General features: G+C 41.4%; 2 protein-coding genes across 2 annotated transcripts in view; both read right to left on the reverse strand.

Moving 5' to 3' along the window:
- LOC139609603 (NLR family CARD domain-containing protein 3-like) overlaps positions 1-2,938 on the reverse strand; it is a 93,270-nt gene extending 90,332 nt beyond the window's left edge. The window contains exon 1 of the mRNA XM_071464429.1: positions 2,613-2,938. The gene's annotated coding sequence lies outside the window, so the exon portion shown is untranslated. The remainder of the gene's footprint in view (positions 1-2,612) is intronic.
- Positions 1-19,260, reverse strand: part of LOC139609645 (ribonuclease inhibitor-like) — a 137,236-nt gene that overhangs the window by 112,606 nt on the left and 5,370 nt on the right. Inside the window, exon 3 of the mRNA XM_071464528.1 lies at positions 14,925-15,101. Coding sequence (XP_071320629.1) covers positions 14,925-15,101 — 177 coding nt within the window. The remainder of the gene's footprint in view (positions 1-14,924; positions 15,102-19,260) is intronic.

A 19,260-nucleotide genomic window follows, 5' to 3' on the forward strand; every position in this document is an offset into this window, starting at 1 on the left:
TCACATTTCTCCTGTAAATATATCAACTGCTCATCCTCTTTTTCTCTGGTTTATATTAGTATATTAGCAGACAGCAGTGTGAGGAAAGGGAAACTGCTGTACTTCTACCATCAGTCCAGCAGATGGCAAAATGAAGTGCAGCTCAATATCTCTCCCAGGGCCTAGGACAGGGGTCTGCAAATAAGTTTGGTCTTGGCCAATTTTTTTTCTAATCCATTACATGCAGGGCCAGAACATAATTAAAGACTAATTGAAGAAACACAGTATAAAGGATCTTATTTTTTCATAGCACACATCATGTCTACTAATTCAGAGGTCAGTCAAGTAAGTGACAGAAATGTTTGGAACTTCTTATCAGCACTTTTCACAATAAAAGTGAATCAACTGAACTAAATAATTTCTGAGAAAAATGAACTTTCTTGTGCTATTATTTTGTAGAAAAAATAGCTAAAGAGGAACTGATTCTGTGGGTACCTGTTGCCATGACAGAGATCTATCATAAAAACCAGACACTGTATGCTGAGGACTAAAGAAACTGTTTGTGTCTGTTATTCACTCTCAGCATGGATAAAAGTATAGTAAGGATCTTCAGGTGGGGGGAGATTCTCTATTTCGACATCATAGCTAAATGTACGACTGTCAGTTTGACATTGTAAGATGAAAAAAATCAGATTATCAAAATAATATTATTGCTGGCGGGCCAGTTTTGGCCAGATTTAATTAACATCACCTAGTAAGTGGTTGAGTGTGGGGGGCTGCAAAGGTTCAAAATGGTGTGAAGAGGAAGAGGACACCAGTTTGTGATATATGACGTTACCTTTAAGATGCCAAAACATGTTGCATCAATTTTGGGATTGGCACTTTTGATTTTCCATTTTTTTATTTATGCCCTTCGCTTCCTGTTTGTAAATGAAATGCTATTATTGGATCAGATCTGATGAAAGCGGATTCTGAATTTATCATCATGTCACAGGAAAGATAACTGCTCACAGTATCTGGCTAAGAATCAGTGAGCTTTTATGTTTGTATTTATATGTAACCTTTTTCTTGTAACATTAACGTTTGAGTTTGTTCCTGTCATGCTTATTTTTTAACTGTTATACTTCTATCTTACTCTTTTTTTCTGAAGATGGTTGTCAACTGTTTTTTATGCTTCTTGGGGTCCTCTTGTAGCCATGTGGAAGTTTAATGTCACAATGCTTTGAACTTTGGATTATTCCTTCATGTGTGCATAAAGGGCTCAAAATGTGATGGCCCTCAAGCGCTCGATGCTTTCACAGTAAAACAGACGTAAGCCCTCATGGACTTAGCAGAAATGAGGGTGGATATTAGGATTGGGCCATGTAGTCAGTGGTGTAGCCGCAACATGGCTAATGGATCAGCCTTAAAAAAATCTGGATAGGTTTGATTTTTTTTTTATTAGATGTTAGCCTATAAAAATGAAATGTGGTGAAAAAACTAGTGGACTTGCAGTTAATTAAGTGAGTGTGAATCTAAAATTTAGACTGAACTGCACAGCAGTAAATACAACATATTTGAATTTTAGTCGTTTTTCTCCAATCACTGGATATTTCTGTAATAACATTTTGTGGATGATCTACAGGAAATTGCTTTGCCATTTGTTAACTGTTGGTTACCACAAGGCTACTAGTTTTAAGGTAATAATGATAGCTGGCCTAACTCGGAGGTGCTCATTTCTGGAAGGCAACCACTTTGGGAGGATGGAAGTAACAAAAATCAACTGATAAAAATGGAGGTGATGAAAATACTTATGGCTTAATAACGGAAGTGATGAAAGGTATGTGAACCGAAAAACAGAGTGATAAATTGTCAATTGAATTGATTAACTTAATTGACATTTGAAATAGTGTTGACATTTATTATTTACAGCAAGCAATTTTTGTTACCTCTGCCCAAAACATTAATCAAAAACCATTCCCAATTACTTTTTTTTTTGGCTCTCAACCATAGACTACTGTATATAGCCGTCAACCAGACAGTTCAGCTCAGACTAAGCTGCCTCAATTCATTTTCATATATATGTATTCATTTTTATTGAAATGTGGTGGTATGCCCACAGGGGCAATGCTGTTAAACTGTCCTTCTTAGGCTAACCACAAACAAATATATCAACTCCGAGACCTGACACCTGATTCAGCATCTTTTAATAGGATAGTTTGACAACATGTTTATTATATAATTTACAAATTACTCACACTCAGGAGGTCTCTTTACAGTGGCAAGAAGAAATATGTGAACCTTCTCTTGAACGGCCTGGTTTTCTTCATTAATTGGTCATAAAATATGATGTCACAAGTGCAGAATATACTTGTGACGGTAAAATGTGTTTAAGCTAATGTCACACAAACAAAATAATGCTTTGTGTGTTTGTTGAACACACCCATTAAAACACTCCCAGTGCTGGTGGAAACAAGTGGTTGAACCTGCTCTGGCTCCAATAACCTGATGTTAGTCTGATCATTATTGTACAAGAGTTCTGCAAATTTTCTGATCAAATAATAACTTAACAACTTCTACAAACATTACACAGCATGAAACACAGACTGAAGTCACTAAAGACAAAGTGAAAGTATCAAACAGAGCAAACTTACACTTGATTCAAATAGTCCAAAGAGCTGACAAAGAAGATTCCACTCCACTCGACGCCTGCAGAGAACAGGACTTCACACAGGTGAGCTATGTTCTGTATTGAGCCAGAGCTGCACCTGTAATGGAAGCAGGCCAGGTAGGAAGGGCTGGAACAGGGCTGGTTGTTGGCAGTTTTGATGGTTCTGGGTGTGTCACTGTTCTCTGCGGCAGAAACAATTAAACACTTTGATCACAGTCCATATTCTTGGATCATTTGTCATGTATCATGAAGAACTGCTGTTGTAAACAGTTGGTGGTTCTGATTTTGGCTAAAAAAAGGTTTGACTAAAAACACACTTCATCAAGCTAACAACCACTTCTCAAATGTTTTCCTCCAATGTTGTATTTTCTACATTTTAGTAAAACATGCTGGACTGTTTGAAGACTTCCACAGTCACATAATCCAGTGGGATGTTTTCCTACTATGTGTAAAGACCTGTTAAAGCCATCAGAGCCCCACCCTCTGATTCATTTCACAACATCCTGACAAGTTCCTGAGCAACAGATTTTAATCTGAGGTTGTAGAGTAAAATAATTCTTCCCTCTTGTCTCCTTTCAGTGTTTCTGTCATTCCCTTTCATGCCCTCTTTGATTTTACATCTGAATTCAACTCTCCCAAGGGACACATTATCATTTATTTCTCTGTTCTTTAAAATGACTTTGCATGAGAATCTGGTCTTTCATTTCCCTCCACCCCACCATGGAATCCAGCAAGACCTGATTCACAACCGATCGTCACACCTCTAAATGAAACAGATACAATCTCACTATTAAGGTGAAATCTGATAGTGTCTTTGTGAGTCTCTTCACTCACATCCACAAGAATCACTTTGTCATGAGGACACCTCTGTTGGTATCAGTGCTGACATAGTGCTAATGATAATGGTAACAGCAGTCATTAGTACAGTATCAACAACAAAGGTCCATTCAGATTGGATCTCAGTCTGTGGCTCAGTGATTTGAATATGTAGGTGTCTAAAATGTTTCTCTGATATGAACGATAGAAACATACTAACACACACTTATAGGTCTGTTTGGGAAATGAAGTAAAAAAATTAAAACTATCAGGAGAATAAGACCATGGAAAAGTGGATCACATAGCCTGTGTTGTAATACTTCCATTCTCTTTGAGCCTCTCCTAGCCTTGTTTATAATGAGTCAAACTGTCTCCATTAACAGCAGCCACTGTTGGTCAGTGAATATACAGACGACTATCACTAGATCACTGTAATACTAAGGAAAACTTAAAAACATAAGGATTGTGAATGGAGATCTGCATCCTCTTTTTTCTCTGATTTCTAATTGTGTGTGTGTGTGTGTGTGCGTGTGTGTGTGTCTGACTGGTTGGACTGAGTCTCAATCTAAAGGTTGAGTCTGAGGTTGAGACTAAAGGTCACACACTGAAGTGTTAAGACATTAACCCTCCTCATGACTCCCAGTGTGAACACACAAAAATTATGTTACTTGTTTGACTGTTTTCATTATTATTGATCAGCTTAGCTCTAATGGAATTAATATCTCCATTAACTGAAAAGAACATTGACACTTCATTGATGATGATGTGACACCCTCTGGTCGTGGTAAAGATAAAGTATGATGTTAGTTGAGGACAGATGAAGACATATGACAAGTGTTTATAAATGATAAAGAGTCAAATCTCATGATTAGAATTGTTCTAATGACTGCTGTTAACCACACTGATAACAACAGTGATGTCTTCAATAGAAACATTCATGCTTCATATTAATGTGGATGGAACTGGACTGTTAAAGTGACAGTGACTCGCAGAGAAAATGTCATGACCACTGCCCTCCAGTGGTCATTGTCAGTAACTACAATGCTCCACATACACCACTGACAATAATACTGATGTTCACACTGACATTAGCAGACCATCCATCCATACATCCATTTTCTCTACCGCTTATCCAAAATGGGTCGCAGGGGGACTGGGATTGGCTGGGATTGGGCAAGGGCGGTGTACACCCTGGACACGTTGCCAGTCTATCACAGACAGGGGCGCTGCTAGACATAAATACTGACAAAGGCACCGGCAAAGGTAAAAAAGCAAAGATTCAAACATTCATGAATGTATGAGAACATTTATTTAGATAAACATGAACCTCAACAGGTTTTACAAAGTAAAGCATATCTGTATGCAAATAATAGCAACCTCTGACTACAGCCATTGAACTTTTGCATTTCTCTTCTATGTTCCACATAAAAAATAATCCAGTATTACAGGAGGGAACATTATAAAAAAGAGAACGGTCACTTTATGACTTTCACAATCCTATACCTGATAAGTAAACAATGTATTCCCCTGATTTTGCATATTTACATCAGGTCTTTCTATCAAGGAAAAATATTTTGGGTTTATGAATTTTCCATGTTCTTGAATGTATGCCACTATAGGAAGCATTGCAACCAAAATATCTTTTCATACTTCTGTGGATTATCTGGAATCCGGCAACATGAATATCATGATAGTAGGATAACCTACAAGTTTTGGATACTGAACTTAAGTTTATATGTTTTCAGACGTTTAATTTATAGTTGTAAATTGTCTTGACTTTTGTTCAGGTTGTCAACATTAATTTAACTCATGTCCTTAAATTAAAGCCTGCATGAAAAAAAGGGGTGGAGGCGCGGGGTGTGAACTTCAAAATGTTGGACTATGAATTACTGAAAACAGTATAATTTTGAAGTGCAGTACTAACCAGATATATTTAGATGACAAGAACAGTAGTGAAATGACAGCTAAAATATTCACACCATAAAGAAAAACAGTGGTCTACTTCCAGCGGTGGAGGGTGCACCTGTGACTGCACCAAGGACCAACGGACTGGAGTAATTTTACTGCACTGAGTGCAAAGGGAAGCTGGACATCACGTTCGGTGCTGAGTTACCCAAGGATACCCACAAGGTGAGCTTGCAGCTTTCTCTGTGCGCTGAAAGGAAAAGTAGAGCACTGTGACTCTGGTCTGCCGTGTTGAGGCGGTTTTATCCTTGCTAAACTTTTATTTGTTGCGTAGCATATAAGCTTAAAATGACTGAATTTTTAATCCTTCATAGACCCCCAGCGTCCGGATATATTAACGGTTGGGTGTTTAATACTAATATACTGTATATGCATGTAAGGACACTTGAGCAAGAAAAATAACATTATATGCTCCTTTGCAAGCTACCGTCTTTAGCTAATGCGCTAACTAAATGTTAGCTGGTTAGCTACGTTACACGGTTGAAGCCAAGGCTTCCAGGAAGATAAGGAAAAAATCCCAGCATCAGAACACTGCACATGCATTATTCTCTGACCATCAGTTAGAGGATGGAGTATTATAAAAATGTATTTTGTTATTATTCCTTATTATTAAGTGACCGCTCAAAGTCATCGCTTGGTGTTTAATCTTTTATTGGTATGTTTTTAAGCTTTTGAGAGATTTAAACTTGGCACACATTTTTATTTGCTAGCCAATAGACAAGGTAAGGAATCTCACTTAATTTTAAATCTGCACACCAACACCTCAGCCTCTTGCACAGTATTCGGCTGACACAACTAACAAATAGTTTAAATAAAAAGATGAAACCAATGAAGGAAATAACAAATGCTGTAAAATTAATGGTACAAGAAATATTGTTTATCATTGGGAACAACCTCAGAGCTCTTGCACTAGTGAGTTTCTTTGTGTTCAGGTCACCCGTGACCATCATCAGTCATTAACACTAGAACTACCAAGGCAGTCATTTTGACTGCTTTCAAAATTTGCAACGTCATAACTTGGTTTAAAAAAAACCTATGTACCAATAGGACCCTGACTTTTCCTAAATGTGTGTATATTTTATTCTAACATTGTTTTATCATTAAAATTTCAAAACACAAAAGATATCTGAGTATTACTACCTCGAATGACCATAGCAGTCAAATTGACTGCATGCTTTTTACAGGGGGTGTCATATTTCACTACTTGCTACATTTTCCCGCTCTTTCTCCTGCTCTATTGTCTGTTTGTTTTTTTATGCTCACTGAAAAACTAAAACCTCTAAAACCTAGCTATAGCTTCACTCTAAACCCAAGAGAGACAAAAATGACAAGTAGAAAGAAAATTACAGTTATGGAGGCTTTAGCCATGCTTCAGAGCCTTGATGAGGAAGAATCGGACGGAGGAGCAGGTTCAGAGAGTGATGTCTCTTGGTGTTTGGAAGAAGCTTCATCTAGCTCTGAGAGTGATTCAGAAATCATTTCAGAGATGCCCCCTCACAAAAAAAGACGACTGGAAACATCGAATTCCACACTTGCTGACATCCCATCTGCTAATTTTCAAGGTACGAGGCCTACAGGAGGACTCCTTATCATCATTATTATTAGGCTATTTTTATGTGTTGTGCTAGTTTTATGTGATCTTGTGAGCTTCTTAGCCTTTATTTAGGTATTGCAGGGGGCCTCCAAATAATTTACAAAACAGCATGATTTTCTGACACAGCCTTTTGGTCTATCAAGTGTGCCATAAATTGGAAAAGGCCTGATAAGATGAATATTCCATGAAATAAAACTAATTAGGCTAAAATGTTTTGGTGACAGTGGAACATCCTCAAACTTCAGCAGCACCTACTGTGTCAACCACAAGAGCACTCAGCCCACCATTGGATGAAGAAGCTGTCCCACAACCTTCAGCACAGAGGCATGAAACAGCGAAAGATGGCACAGTGTGGACTGTAATACAGTCAGGTGAAAACAGCGGAAGGCGTCAGAGTCACAATGTCTTTACAGAAGCTGCAGGCCCGACAGCACATGCCAAAACCAACATTGAGGATGCCCTCACCTCTTTCCTGTGTTGGGTTGATGATGCCATGCTGAAACACATCAGGGCCTGCACCGTTGCTGAGGCACACAGAGTCACAGAGGAAAGTTCATGGGATATGACTGTCGATGAGCTAAAGGCCTTCATTGCTCTAATCTACATTTGTGGTGCAAAAGGTGGAAAAGGCCTGGACTTGGTGAGCTTTTGGTCAGCTGACTGGGGCTGTGCATTTTTCAAGGAGACCATGTCCCGAAACAGATTCCAGGAAATCTTACGATTCCTGCGTTTTGACAAAAAGGAGACCAGACGCACACGTCTGCAGGAGAACAAGTTTTCCCTGGTATCTGAAGTTTGGGAGAGATTCGTCCAGAACTGCATCACTTGCTACAAACCAGGTGCTGATATAACTGTTGATGAGCAGCTCTTCCCAACAAAAGCAAGGTGCAGCTTCATCCAGTATATAACTAGCAAACCTGATAAATTTGGTATCAAGTTCTGGCTTGCTGCTGATGTTGATACCAAATACATGCTGAATGCTGCGCCATATCTGGGCAAAGATGAGACACGGAGGCCTGGACAGCGACTGGGAGACAGTGTGGTGTTGAAATTGGCTGAGCCTTTCCTGGGGAAGGGGAGAAACATCACCACTGATAACTTCTTTACTTCCCTTGAACTTGCCAAGGCACTAAAGGTCCAGAAAACCAGCCTGGTTGGTACGGTAAATAAGAGCAGACGAGAGCTTCCTCCATCTGTAAAGGAGCAAAGGGCCCTGCACACTACAGAGGTGCTGAAATGTGACGGTGCAACCCTAACATCTATCAATGCAAACCAAGGAAAAATGTCTCCATTCTAAGCACTGTCCACACAGCTGTCAACATCACAAGTGGCCGCAAGGCTAATCCGGAGACTGTTACATACTACAACAGAACCAAGGTTGGAGTAGATGTGCTTGATCAAATGGCGAGGAAATACTCAGTGAAAGCACCTACACGAAGATGGCCATTGGCGGTGTTTTATAATATTCTTGACCCGGCTGCCATAAATGCTTCGATCCTGCTCAAGAAATGCACCAATGAGATGATGTCACGGAGGAACTTCATTATGCAACTAGCAAATGAACTTCGCTCCGGACACATGACAGCAAAAGCCAGACAAATGATGGTGCGAGAGCCCCGGTTGGAGCAGCAGAAGATGGAGAGGAGAAGGCAGTGCCAAGTGCGAAGAAAGTGTAAGAAAAACAAAGCAAAGGATACTTGTGTCAAATGTCACAAGGTAGTGTGTGGGAGCTGCACATGGAAGGTACAGCTTACCTGTGTTGACTGTGAGTGATTATAAGCCATAAGCAAAACAAGTGTCTTCAGCTGGCTGGCAGCCATCACAGCATTTTGGAATGTTCATACTAGTTAATAATTTTCATTGTTAAGGTCTAATGATGACACCAACCTATTTTGAAAGCAGGATGTATTTGTTTTTATTTCACAGAGAAAATGGTTGCAGTTCGAGTTTGCATGTGTAATTGCAGAGAAGTTATGTTGTGTCAATTAAATAAATAAAACACTCAATCATTTAGTGTCCTGATGTGTTTTTACCTATTCCACCAATTTATTCTTAGATCTTTTTAATGATAATCCAAATTATATACAAATAATGCAGTGGGGTTATCTGCTTTAATCTGAACCATGCTCTGAAACTTCATGGTCTGTACCCACACTGACAACTTGTTGCTGATTGGCTGGTTGGTGATTCCCTTGAGCCAATCACTTCCTCTCCTGCCTTCTGACCAAACAGAGCTCAGTGACTCTGACTGTTGGTGGGTTGAAGAGCTGAGCAGCTGCTGATCTCCTGCAGGAACAGAAACCATCCAGTGAGCAGCGGCTCTGTGGTGAAGCAGCTCAGTGATGACAGAGGTTCAGACAGCCACTTACAAGAGGAGCATCTCTGAGCACAGCTCATGATGAAGCTTGAAGTGGACGGACTCCACCGGCAGAAGACTCAGCAGGTCACAAAGAGCTCAAAGTTCTTATCAGTGTCATGTCAAATATAGTGACAACATTCTAGTAGTTGCAGAATTCTGGTAGACCAAGTGTTAAATTAAAGTCTCAAACTTTTATCATCAGTTTATTAAAATGTATAACTGCAGATGACTCACTGACTTTTGCTGCCGACTCATTAGAAAGTGAGAGAGTTGTTTTCATGATTACGAGCTGAACAATGAAACACAGTCACTGACAGAGTGGGAGCTGACCAGTAAAAACAGCAGGGTCAGTGTCTCGGTGCAGCCGGTCTGTTTTGGTTCCCATCATTCTGTTAACACCTGATATTTCAGATTTGTGCTGTGAAGCTCCACATTGTGTTGACTGACAGAACTTGGTGTTATGGTTTCACTGATCTGTCACCGTCTGTTTAAATCTCTATGGACTGAGTCCCCGACAAAAACCATGTCAACTAAACCGTCCCACTGCAGGGTCCATCCAGCGTTCACACTCCACCTGTTTGGTTATGGACTCTGGTGTGTTTGTGTGTGTTGTGCTCTCAGCTGACACCACCTGAAAACGATGACTGACCTCAGGACCGTGATTAAACAGCTCTGAAATCCATCTGGTAACGTAAACCGTCAGGGAAGAGATCCTATGACTGATCTGGAAGCCTCACAGTTCTGAAGTTAAACAGACACAGTAACTGTCCTGCTGGAGCCTGTTTCTTCCTGTCTCCACCTGTGTGCCTCACCTTCCTGTTCCAGTCCTTTCATACGACACTGATAAGAACTTTGAGCTCTTTGTGACCTGCTGAGTCTTCTGCCACTGGAGTCCGTCCACTTCAAGCTTCATCATGAGCTGTGTTCAGAGATGCTCCTCTTGTAAGTGGCTGTCTGAACCTCTGTCATCACTGAGCTGCTTCACCACAGAGCTGCTGCTCACTGGATGGTTTCTGTTCCTGCAGGAGATCAGCAGCTGCTCAGCTCTTCAACCCACCAACAGTCAGAGTCACTGAGGTCTGTTTGGTCAGGAGGCAGGAGAGGAAGTGATTGGCTTAAGGGAATCACCAACCAGCCAATCAGCAATAAGTTGTCAGTGTGGGTGCAGACCATGAAGTTTCAGAGCATGGTTCAGGTTAAAGCAGATAATCACTCAGGTGAGCAGGTGAGTGTGAGTGAAGGCCGGTGCAGAAACCGTGGAGCTGCTTCACTCTGTCCTGACACATGAAGACTGACAGACTCTGCAGGACAGGTGGTCCCTCTGGGCAGCAACAGGTCAAACTTGGCTGTAAAATGTTTTTCAATTCAACTTTATTGATATAACATATAGATAACATACATAAAATATGTCCTTCAAACACTTTGGCCAAAGTGATTCACACAGGATTAAAACAACACAACAACAGAAAACACTGAAAAGACATCTAAAAGAAAGGTAGTGGAAGAGCTTAGTGATCTGCATGGAACATAAAACCAAAGAAAATCTCATGTCACAACTTTACAGTGGTTTCTGAAAGGTACAGAGAATCACAACAGTATAAACAGGTAGTGATAAAAGTGTGAGTGAGGATTCTGAGTGACTTTGGAAACATTTCTTATTTCTTCCTCGAAAGATCTGAGGCTAAAGTGATCCCAAATATGTGATTAGTGTTTTCATTTGTTTGCTGAGACCAAACACAAAGTGTAGATTTTCTCCTGCTGCTTTTAAAAGGTTTTTACACATCCATGTGTTAATGTTAGTGAGACAGGTGATGAGAGAGAGCAGTGCAATGGAGTCATTTGGGGAAACAGAGATGTACAATTGTGTATCATCAGCGTACAGATGGCACCCAATTTGGTGATGGTTGATACTGTTTCCCAATGGGAGCAAATATAGCGAAAACAGGATTGGGCTGTGAGAGGTTCCTTGAGGAAAACCATATTCAGTACTGTGGGTCCCCTGAGGATATTCACCATTCCTATGGCTGTTTCATTAAATAAGAATAAATCATTCTCATTTACCACTTTGATTACAGCACTCTCTGTGCTGTGGGTTGCTGAATAACCCAATTGGAACTTTTCTAAAATGTTACTAGTGAAATGTGAGTGGTTGATTAAAAACAATTTTCTCTCAAAGAAATGTGTCTGGAATTATTTAACTGGCAGTCCAGATTGATCATTGACATTTTAAAAGCAGTAGGTTTCCTGAGTTCAGAGGACTTTATTAGTCTTGTTGTTCCTTAGGAGAGAGTAAGGTAGCAGATTGGTTGACATCATAGCTGGGAGCCCATGACAGTTTGTGTGTTAATATTTGCTATGCTGGCTCTAACAGAAATGTTTTCTTTTAAAACTGTGCTGAGATTTTCTCAGTTGAAAGTTGAGTTCGACTGAGAGCAGGTGGTGGATTTAAAATATTATCAACTGTAGAAAAGAAAACTGTGGTTATTTTGGTTTTCTGAATTAACTGTTAATTAAACCCCTATGTTTAAAAATATACAAGTGAACATGTGATTTGCTTTTCCTCTGTCCTCTCTCAGCTTTTCAACAGCTTCTTTTTCCATGGTGATTTGATTTGTGGTGTTTTCTGATCAGGAGAAACTGAATCAAAAGAGAATCTTAAATTATCATTGGAAGCATTGAATAAGTCAGTAGTGGATGGAGGAAATGTGTTCAAATGATTTGCTAATTATGGTCATTGATAATGCTGCACTTCACATCAACAGTCTCTGGATGTAAAGACAGTGAAATGCCAACATTAAAGCCTCTAGTAAACAAAGCCCAGAGTATTTCTGTGGATCAGCTGTGAATGACAGCCAATGAGAGAAGAGAGGAGCTGATGAAGATGATGACGCTCTCACCAGCCCTGGGTTTTACCTCTCAGGCTGAACTAAACCTCTGATTGGTGGAGGTCGTTCTGGCTCCTGAAACTCTACTGCCCCTCTCACTGTGTGGGTGAAAATTGAAGCTACATTTGAATTTACACAGAATTATTATTCTGCTACAAACAGCAGAACTAAACACCAGTCAAATATAAGGCTATAAAGAACAGGAAGTGAATATAAAAACATTATTTACCACACAAAAGGATTGAAAGTGCTGTTAATTTATGATTAATTAAACCAATGATACTTATTGACTTATCATTAAGATATATAGACATGCTCATATAAAAAGGCTGGGAGATATGGCTAAAAACCTCATATCTCAACAGGCTTAAGAGAAGCAGTAAATGTGCAATAACAATACAATACTATGAAAATGTAACAGTAACATAATGAGTAGATTTTAACTTTAACTTACTTTTTAGTTTTATCTTAAAATATTTTAACTTCTACTGGAGTAAAAAACTTTTTTGGTTTCTATTCACTGCAGGGGCTGGTTACAAACATTTAGCATATTCAACATTATGTATATGATCATTTACTATATATTCTATAAAGTATTATTGAATACATCAATAAGATGGAGGATAAAAACATGTTCCTCCTGTACAATAATATCTGGTAAAGTTCAGCTGAAGAACATGAGGCTTCAACGTCTGAGTCAAACTAATCTTCAGAGTTCAAGTCATTTTACTGTGAAATTCCCTCTTTGTGAAGCTCAACAAGGAAACTGTTCAGAGCTGAACTTGATGAGCTTTAAGTCCAGAGACACTGATGATGCTCTGTCAGATCCAGAGGAACACACAGGGATGATGGTGGACTGGACTCTGTGTGTGACAGTGGAGCTGTTCTCAGATCAGTTCAGACTGCAGCACTGAGAGTCATCTCCACTTCTTCTGGTTCCTCTGTCAGTCACTGCTGGATCAAGCTCTCCTCTCCACTCTCACCTCCATCTGTGTAGAGAAGAAGAAAGCAGAGGAGATGAATCAGTGTTTACAGAGACTCACTTCATCAGTCAGTGATGCAGCAGGGACTTCAGTCCTGTTCAGACCAGATGTGCAGCAGCTGCTTCCTCTCAGCTCTCATGTTAACGTGTTGGAGTGAACACACTGAGCTGGAAGCTCACAGACCTGCAGAGACGTTCAGCATCAAGTCTGTTCACTCTGCACATTTCACTCAGTCCACAGTGGAAACAAAGTGCTGAGTCAGCAACAGGTCAGTGATGGATTCACTCCTGTTACCTGTCAGCTGATGTCACTTTAAACACAGAGTCTCTGTGTGTTGATCAACATGTGAGCTGCTTCTGAAACATCACCTGACTGAACATGGAGGCTGTCACTAAGAGCCAGGGACTGTCAGGCTCCATCACACTGATCTCAGAGCTGTGACACAGATGAAACTGATCAGCTGTTTAGAGTTGAAACCAGAGAACAAACAGTCTCAGATCAGATTGGACAGTTTGATGAATGAGGACACTGTCTCTGTCCATCTGTGAGGCTGTCAGCTGGAATCAGCTTTATTTCCTGTACACATCAACACAACAACAACAGTCGTCTTCACATCAACTCACACACATGATCACAACAAGCTTCTGGCTGCTCTGATTGGCTGACTGTTGTCTCTCTCTCTGTCTTTCTGTCCAACCCTGAAGCCTGTCCCCGTTCTCCTCTCACAGCTTCACTGAGGAAAGCAGCCACTGAGGAGGTTGGAGGTTCACAGGAAACACTGGATCTTTGCTCTGATACTAACTGTGTTTAGTACAATACTGCTGAGAGCAGCATGGACTGACTCCGCCCCTCTACTGACCTCAGAGTCTCCAGTCTACAGTCTGGACTCTCCACGAGACCACGGAGATCCTTCAGGTCTGAATCCTGCAGGTTGTTTCCACTCAAATCCAGTTCTCTCAGATGGGAGGGGTTGGACTTCAGAGCTGAGACCAGAGAAGAACAGCTGATCTCTGACAACCTGCAGCTCCACAATCTGAATAAAGAATCAAAGATGTGAGTTTAGGAGACAAAGTTCCTGCTTGAAACCACAAAGAGTCAAACAGACAAAGTAAAAACAGCTCTCATTAATATTCATGACAACATGCTGCTGCTTCAATAAAGACGTAGTGACTCCACCTCTTCAACTCTGCCAGCTCCACCTGTGGCTCCATCTATACAAACTCATGTTGTGCAGATTCTACTAAAGATCCTCAAGTTTTCAAAGACAACAAACATGTCAGGCTGAAGTTTGGAGACATGAGAACAAATGTATAGAAATATATATTAAATTCACTAGTTGATGGAACGGCAGAGACACAGACACCTGGTGACTGAGCTCAAATATTTAACCAATATTGAAGTAAGTACAAACACCACAGAGCCTTATAAAAGTGTTGGGACCATCAGCTATTGATTATAGATCAGTTATTGTCTGACAGATTCAATGTGTTTCTGTTGGTGTTTTAAAAAGTCATGAGGTGAAAGTTGAGGAGAAACAGTCACTGGACTAAAAGCAGAGAAGAAGAAAACAGACTTTACCATGAAGATCCTCAGTGTGGATCAGTATAATATCAGCCTCATGTCTGCAGCTCAGTGTCAACACAACTTTCACATCACATTCATCTCAGCACAGAAAGAAAACATGGAGTCTGACCTCAGAGTCTCCAGTCTACAGTCTGGACTCTGCAGAAAACCACACAGACCCTTCACTCCTGGATCCTGCAGGTCCTGGTTTCCACTCAGGTCCAGTTCTCTCAGATGGGAGGGGTTGGACTTCAGAGCTGAGGCCAGAGAAGAACAGCTGATCTCTGACAAACTGCAGCTCCTCAATCTAAGTAAAGAATCAAAGATTTAGGTCAGTGATTGATAATCAGTCAGATTTATCCTGATCAATGACCTTTGTCTAAAATGAGTAGAGTGACTTTGTCCTTCTGTTATTGTGGATCTTCATCACGTCAGTACAACACAACATTGTCAACACAACAGTTGTGTGTGTTGTGTTACAGATGAAAACACACACACACACACAGTTTGATCAAACAGACATTAGTCCTGACACTTCACTGAAATCTACAGAAAACAAGAAGATTGTTTCTTCACTTTCTTTGGACAAATATTAGTTGTGAGGATCTTGTGTATGTTGTTGTGATAAAAATGAATTGACTTGAACAACTAACACTGGACATTTTCTCCAGTGGATTTAGAAAACATGAGTCCTCTGACTGAGAGAAATACGAGTGTGTGAGCTGTGAAGGTTGAACTGAAGTGAACAGACATTATTCATGACAAGTGAGTGAAATGAGCTGAAACTGAAGAATCATTCTCAGTCTGAGAGAAGAACAACTGGAAACATGAGACAACAACTATTTACAATGTCATTCATTCATTCACAGTCAATGGATTCAACTTGTGTGTGAAGCTTCATTAGCTGTGGATTCAAGATATAAGATCTACAACAGTGAACTGACCTCAGAGTCTCCAGTCTACAGTCTGGACTCTGCAGAAAACCACACAGACCCTTCACTCCTAGATCCTGCAGGTCCTGGTTGTAGCTCAGGTCCAGTTCTCTCAGATGGGAGGGGTTGGACTTCAGAGCTGAGCCCAGAGAAGAACAGCTGATCTCTGACAACCTGCAGAGACTCAATCTGAATAAAAAATCAAAGATGTAGATCAATGATTGATAATCAATCAGATTTGTCCTGATCAATGATTTTCGTCTAAAATGAGTAGAGTGACTTTGTCCTTCTGTTATTGTGGATCTTCATCATGTCAGCCTTCTACACACATCATCCAAATGTCAGCACAACATTCATACAGCTGTTGATGTGAACACAGGTTGATCAGCTGCTGCTGACCTCAGTTCAGTCTGTGATCAGAGGAGAATCAGAGGATTCACGTCTGTTTAGTCTGTTCCCTCTCTGACACTACAGACATCAGCACAGAAACAAAACACTGAGGACGTGAACAAACAGTGAGAACTCAGTCACACTGTTCAGAACAAACATGGTGGAGCAGCTTCAATGTTCCAAAGTCACCAAACAACTGCACAATGTCACATTTACAGGAGGAGGGAAAAGATTTCTCTGTGTCCACATCTTTAAAGAAGAACTTGTGTCACTGTTGAGAACTTGAGGAGGACGAGTGCTCGGCCTCAGTCTACCACCGGTGTTACAGCCCATTCTGTGAGCCGTCAGATTCTGTGACCTGCAGCAACAACCAGTTCACCTTCAGGTAACGTTCAGAGCCTCCTGCTGGAAAACACCACAGATTTATTCATCTGATCTTCACTGAATGAGGAAGTAGAATTCATCTGATTTTCACATCAACCCCCGAGTGAGGAGCAGACTGAGTGAGGACGGGGTTAATGAAGGTCACAGAGCAGAGATCAAACCTGTGCTCACAGTCCTACAACCCTTCAGCTCAGCACAACGTCCACGGTTTAGGTCTGATAGTTGATGAACAGAGTTTCTCTGAGTGTCAGTGTCAGTCTGCTCTGGTAACTGCTCCTGAACCACAGTCACATGACCACTTGTGTTATTCATGTGATTAGAAGAAGCTCCATTCTTCAAGATCAAGTCTGAGCTTTTCTTGTGTTCATACACAATCAACTAGATATGACATGAAGGACACCTGGAGCGCTTTGAGTTCACAGTGCACAGGTTCAGAGAAGCACAACGTGGACTTGAAGAGAACAGAAGTGAGAGCAGCTCAGTTCAGGTAACAGGGACCAGACTGATCTGCCAACAAAACCCCTACAGCCCACCTCCCCTGGAGCAGGCTCCTCTGCTATGTATTTATTGCAGAAAGGGGGGACCACAGGCTTACTTTATGTCCCGAACTGTCAAAAGCTTAGGCTCATTGGGAAGCGGGGACGTCCTGGTGAGCCAAACCACCTCCTCCCACAACAGTCCCCCATGACGGGCTCAGTTGGAAGCTGTGGTCATGTGGGAAAAGTCAATACCTGCTCTTCCTGCCTTAATTGACTCAGGTGCTGATGACAACTTCCTTGATACCGCCCTTGCTACACAACATAAGATCCCAGAACAAGAATTATCCTCTCCTAGAACTGTTACCACTCTGGATGGAAGACTTCTCTCCCACGTTACCTATCAAACTGTTCCCTTGTTGCTGCTCGTCTCAGGCACCCATCAAAAGATAATCCAGTTTTTCCTTATTCCTTCACCCAACACCCCACTAGTGCTAGTGTAGCAGGATGATGAGCATTGTGACCCTGTGTTATCAATTTAAAAAAAGATGGCGCCTACTGGCATGTCTCCCTCTGGCCAATGGCAGTAGGGAGAGGGGGATATAAAAGCCAGTAGGTGTCACCAGATTTCTCTCTTGCTTGTGGAGGCCGAGGGTACGTCACTTCCTATTGCCTCATCCCTGTCCCTCTTCAGTTGGTGTTTGCAGGTAGGCTAGTGGTGTCTGCGCTACCAGTTTGCATGTTTAGCTTGACAGTAAATAAGACTATTGCTTTTGTTGTAGGGCCGGATTGGGTTCCGTGGGTCTGTGAGCTGCACATGATTACTGCCGGTGGGTCCTCTGGTTCATGCACTGAGCTGTTGCTGTGGTGCGCATATGGCAAACGGTGTGTGTGTGTGTGTTTGCAGGTCGCGGCCGCAGAAACAGCAGTCTTGGTTCCTTCCCCTCTCCTGGGTGTGTGGACAGAGGCAGCTGGATTGGTAACAGCTTTACTGGGGGAACGACTGTATCGGCTACTTTCACTGCCTGCTTGACCACTGCTGCTTCGCCTACAGGAAATTGCTTTGCCTACAGGAAATTGCTTTGCTTGTAGAGAAATTTTAGAGGGTTGCCCTCCCTAGGGAATTCATGTACTTTTGGGGACCGATGTGTTTCTGCTGCATAGCTTGGCCTGTTGGAGCCAGGCACTGTTGCCCCTTTTCGGACTGCCTTGCCTCGCGGAGGATTGTCTGCACCCGCGGCATTGTTCACTTCGGCCTGGCGGTCTCTTTAAGTCCTGTGTTTTATAGTGTGTGTGTGTGTGTGTGTGTGTGTGTCAGATGTTAATTGGGTAGGGGAAATTTATATGTTTATATTTTGTGGTGTGCGTCCACTCGCCTTATTTGAGTGTCCACATGCAATTGAGCTTAGATGTTTATTTGAGTTTTGTTTTGTGGGAATTTAAGTTGCCTGCAACTTGCAATTAATAATTTTGGTTAATTGTGTGTATTGTGGTTACTTTTGAGCAGGTTGCAGATAATGCTTGTCTGTCCAAGTATGATTCAATTTGTCTTGTATTGATTTATTTACCCAGTTTAGTTATTTACTTTTTTTTTTTTACAGTTAGGAGGTTTGATTCTGTTTATATATTTTTTGTTTTTATACTTTTTTAATTGTGTTTTTGTCCTTTCAGAGGTCGAGACTACGGTGGTGGATGTGGTGTCCTCGGTGGCGGTGTCTCCTTTGTGTGCTGTGTGTGTGCTTTCACCCCAGGTTGATTTTCACTGTTGTGTGCGTGCGTGTCACGAGTGTTTGGGGTGACTTTCCTGGGACCCCTTTTACTCCTTGGACCCATCTCCCTATTGGTAGGCCTCCACCCTGACTGGTCTCCCTGGTAACATCAGCGTGGATGCTATTGGATTCCTTTTTATTATTCGATATGTATAAAGTAATTTTGTAACTTTACCTCGTCTCTCCCCGTTGTATGACGGATCTGAGTGCCTTAAGATTATAATAGTTCCCTGGGTGAAATTCCCAGGGTGGTGTTGTCTGGCAACACTAAGCTAAGGTTAAAGTGAATCAATTGGCTAACCTCAAACCCCGGTTGCCACACTAGGATACCCCTGGCCACTACTTCATAACACACAAATAGATTGGTCCTCCAGCTCTGTCATGAGCTGGAGCGTTCACTGCCACTCTTCCTGTCTGAAATCGGCACTGATCCCCTCAATTGGCCATGCCCGCAGGTCCCAGTACTCCAGATCTCACAGGTGTTCCTGATGTATATCATGACCTGGCAGAGGTGT

Source organism: Trachinotus anak, unplaced genomic scaffold (genome assembly GCF_046630095.1).
Source record: "Trachinotus anak isolate AG129_WGS33_773 ecotype Australia unplaced genomic scaffold, CSIRO_AGI_Tana_v1 ptg000026l, whole genome shotgun sequence".
In the NCBI taxonomy this organism is placed as follows: Eukaryota; Metazoa; Chordata; class Actinopteri; order Carangiformes; family Carangidae; genus Trachinotus; species Trachinotus anak.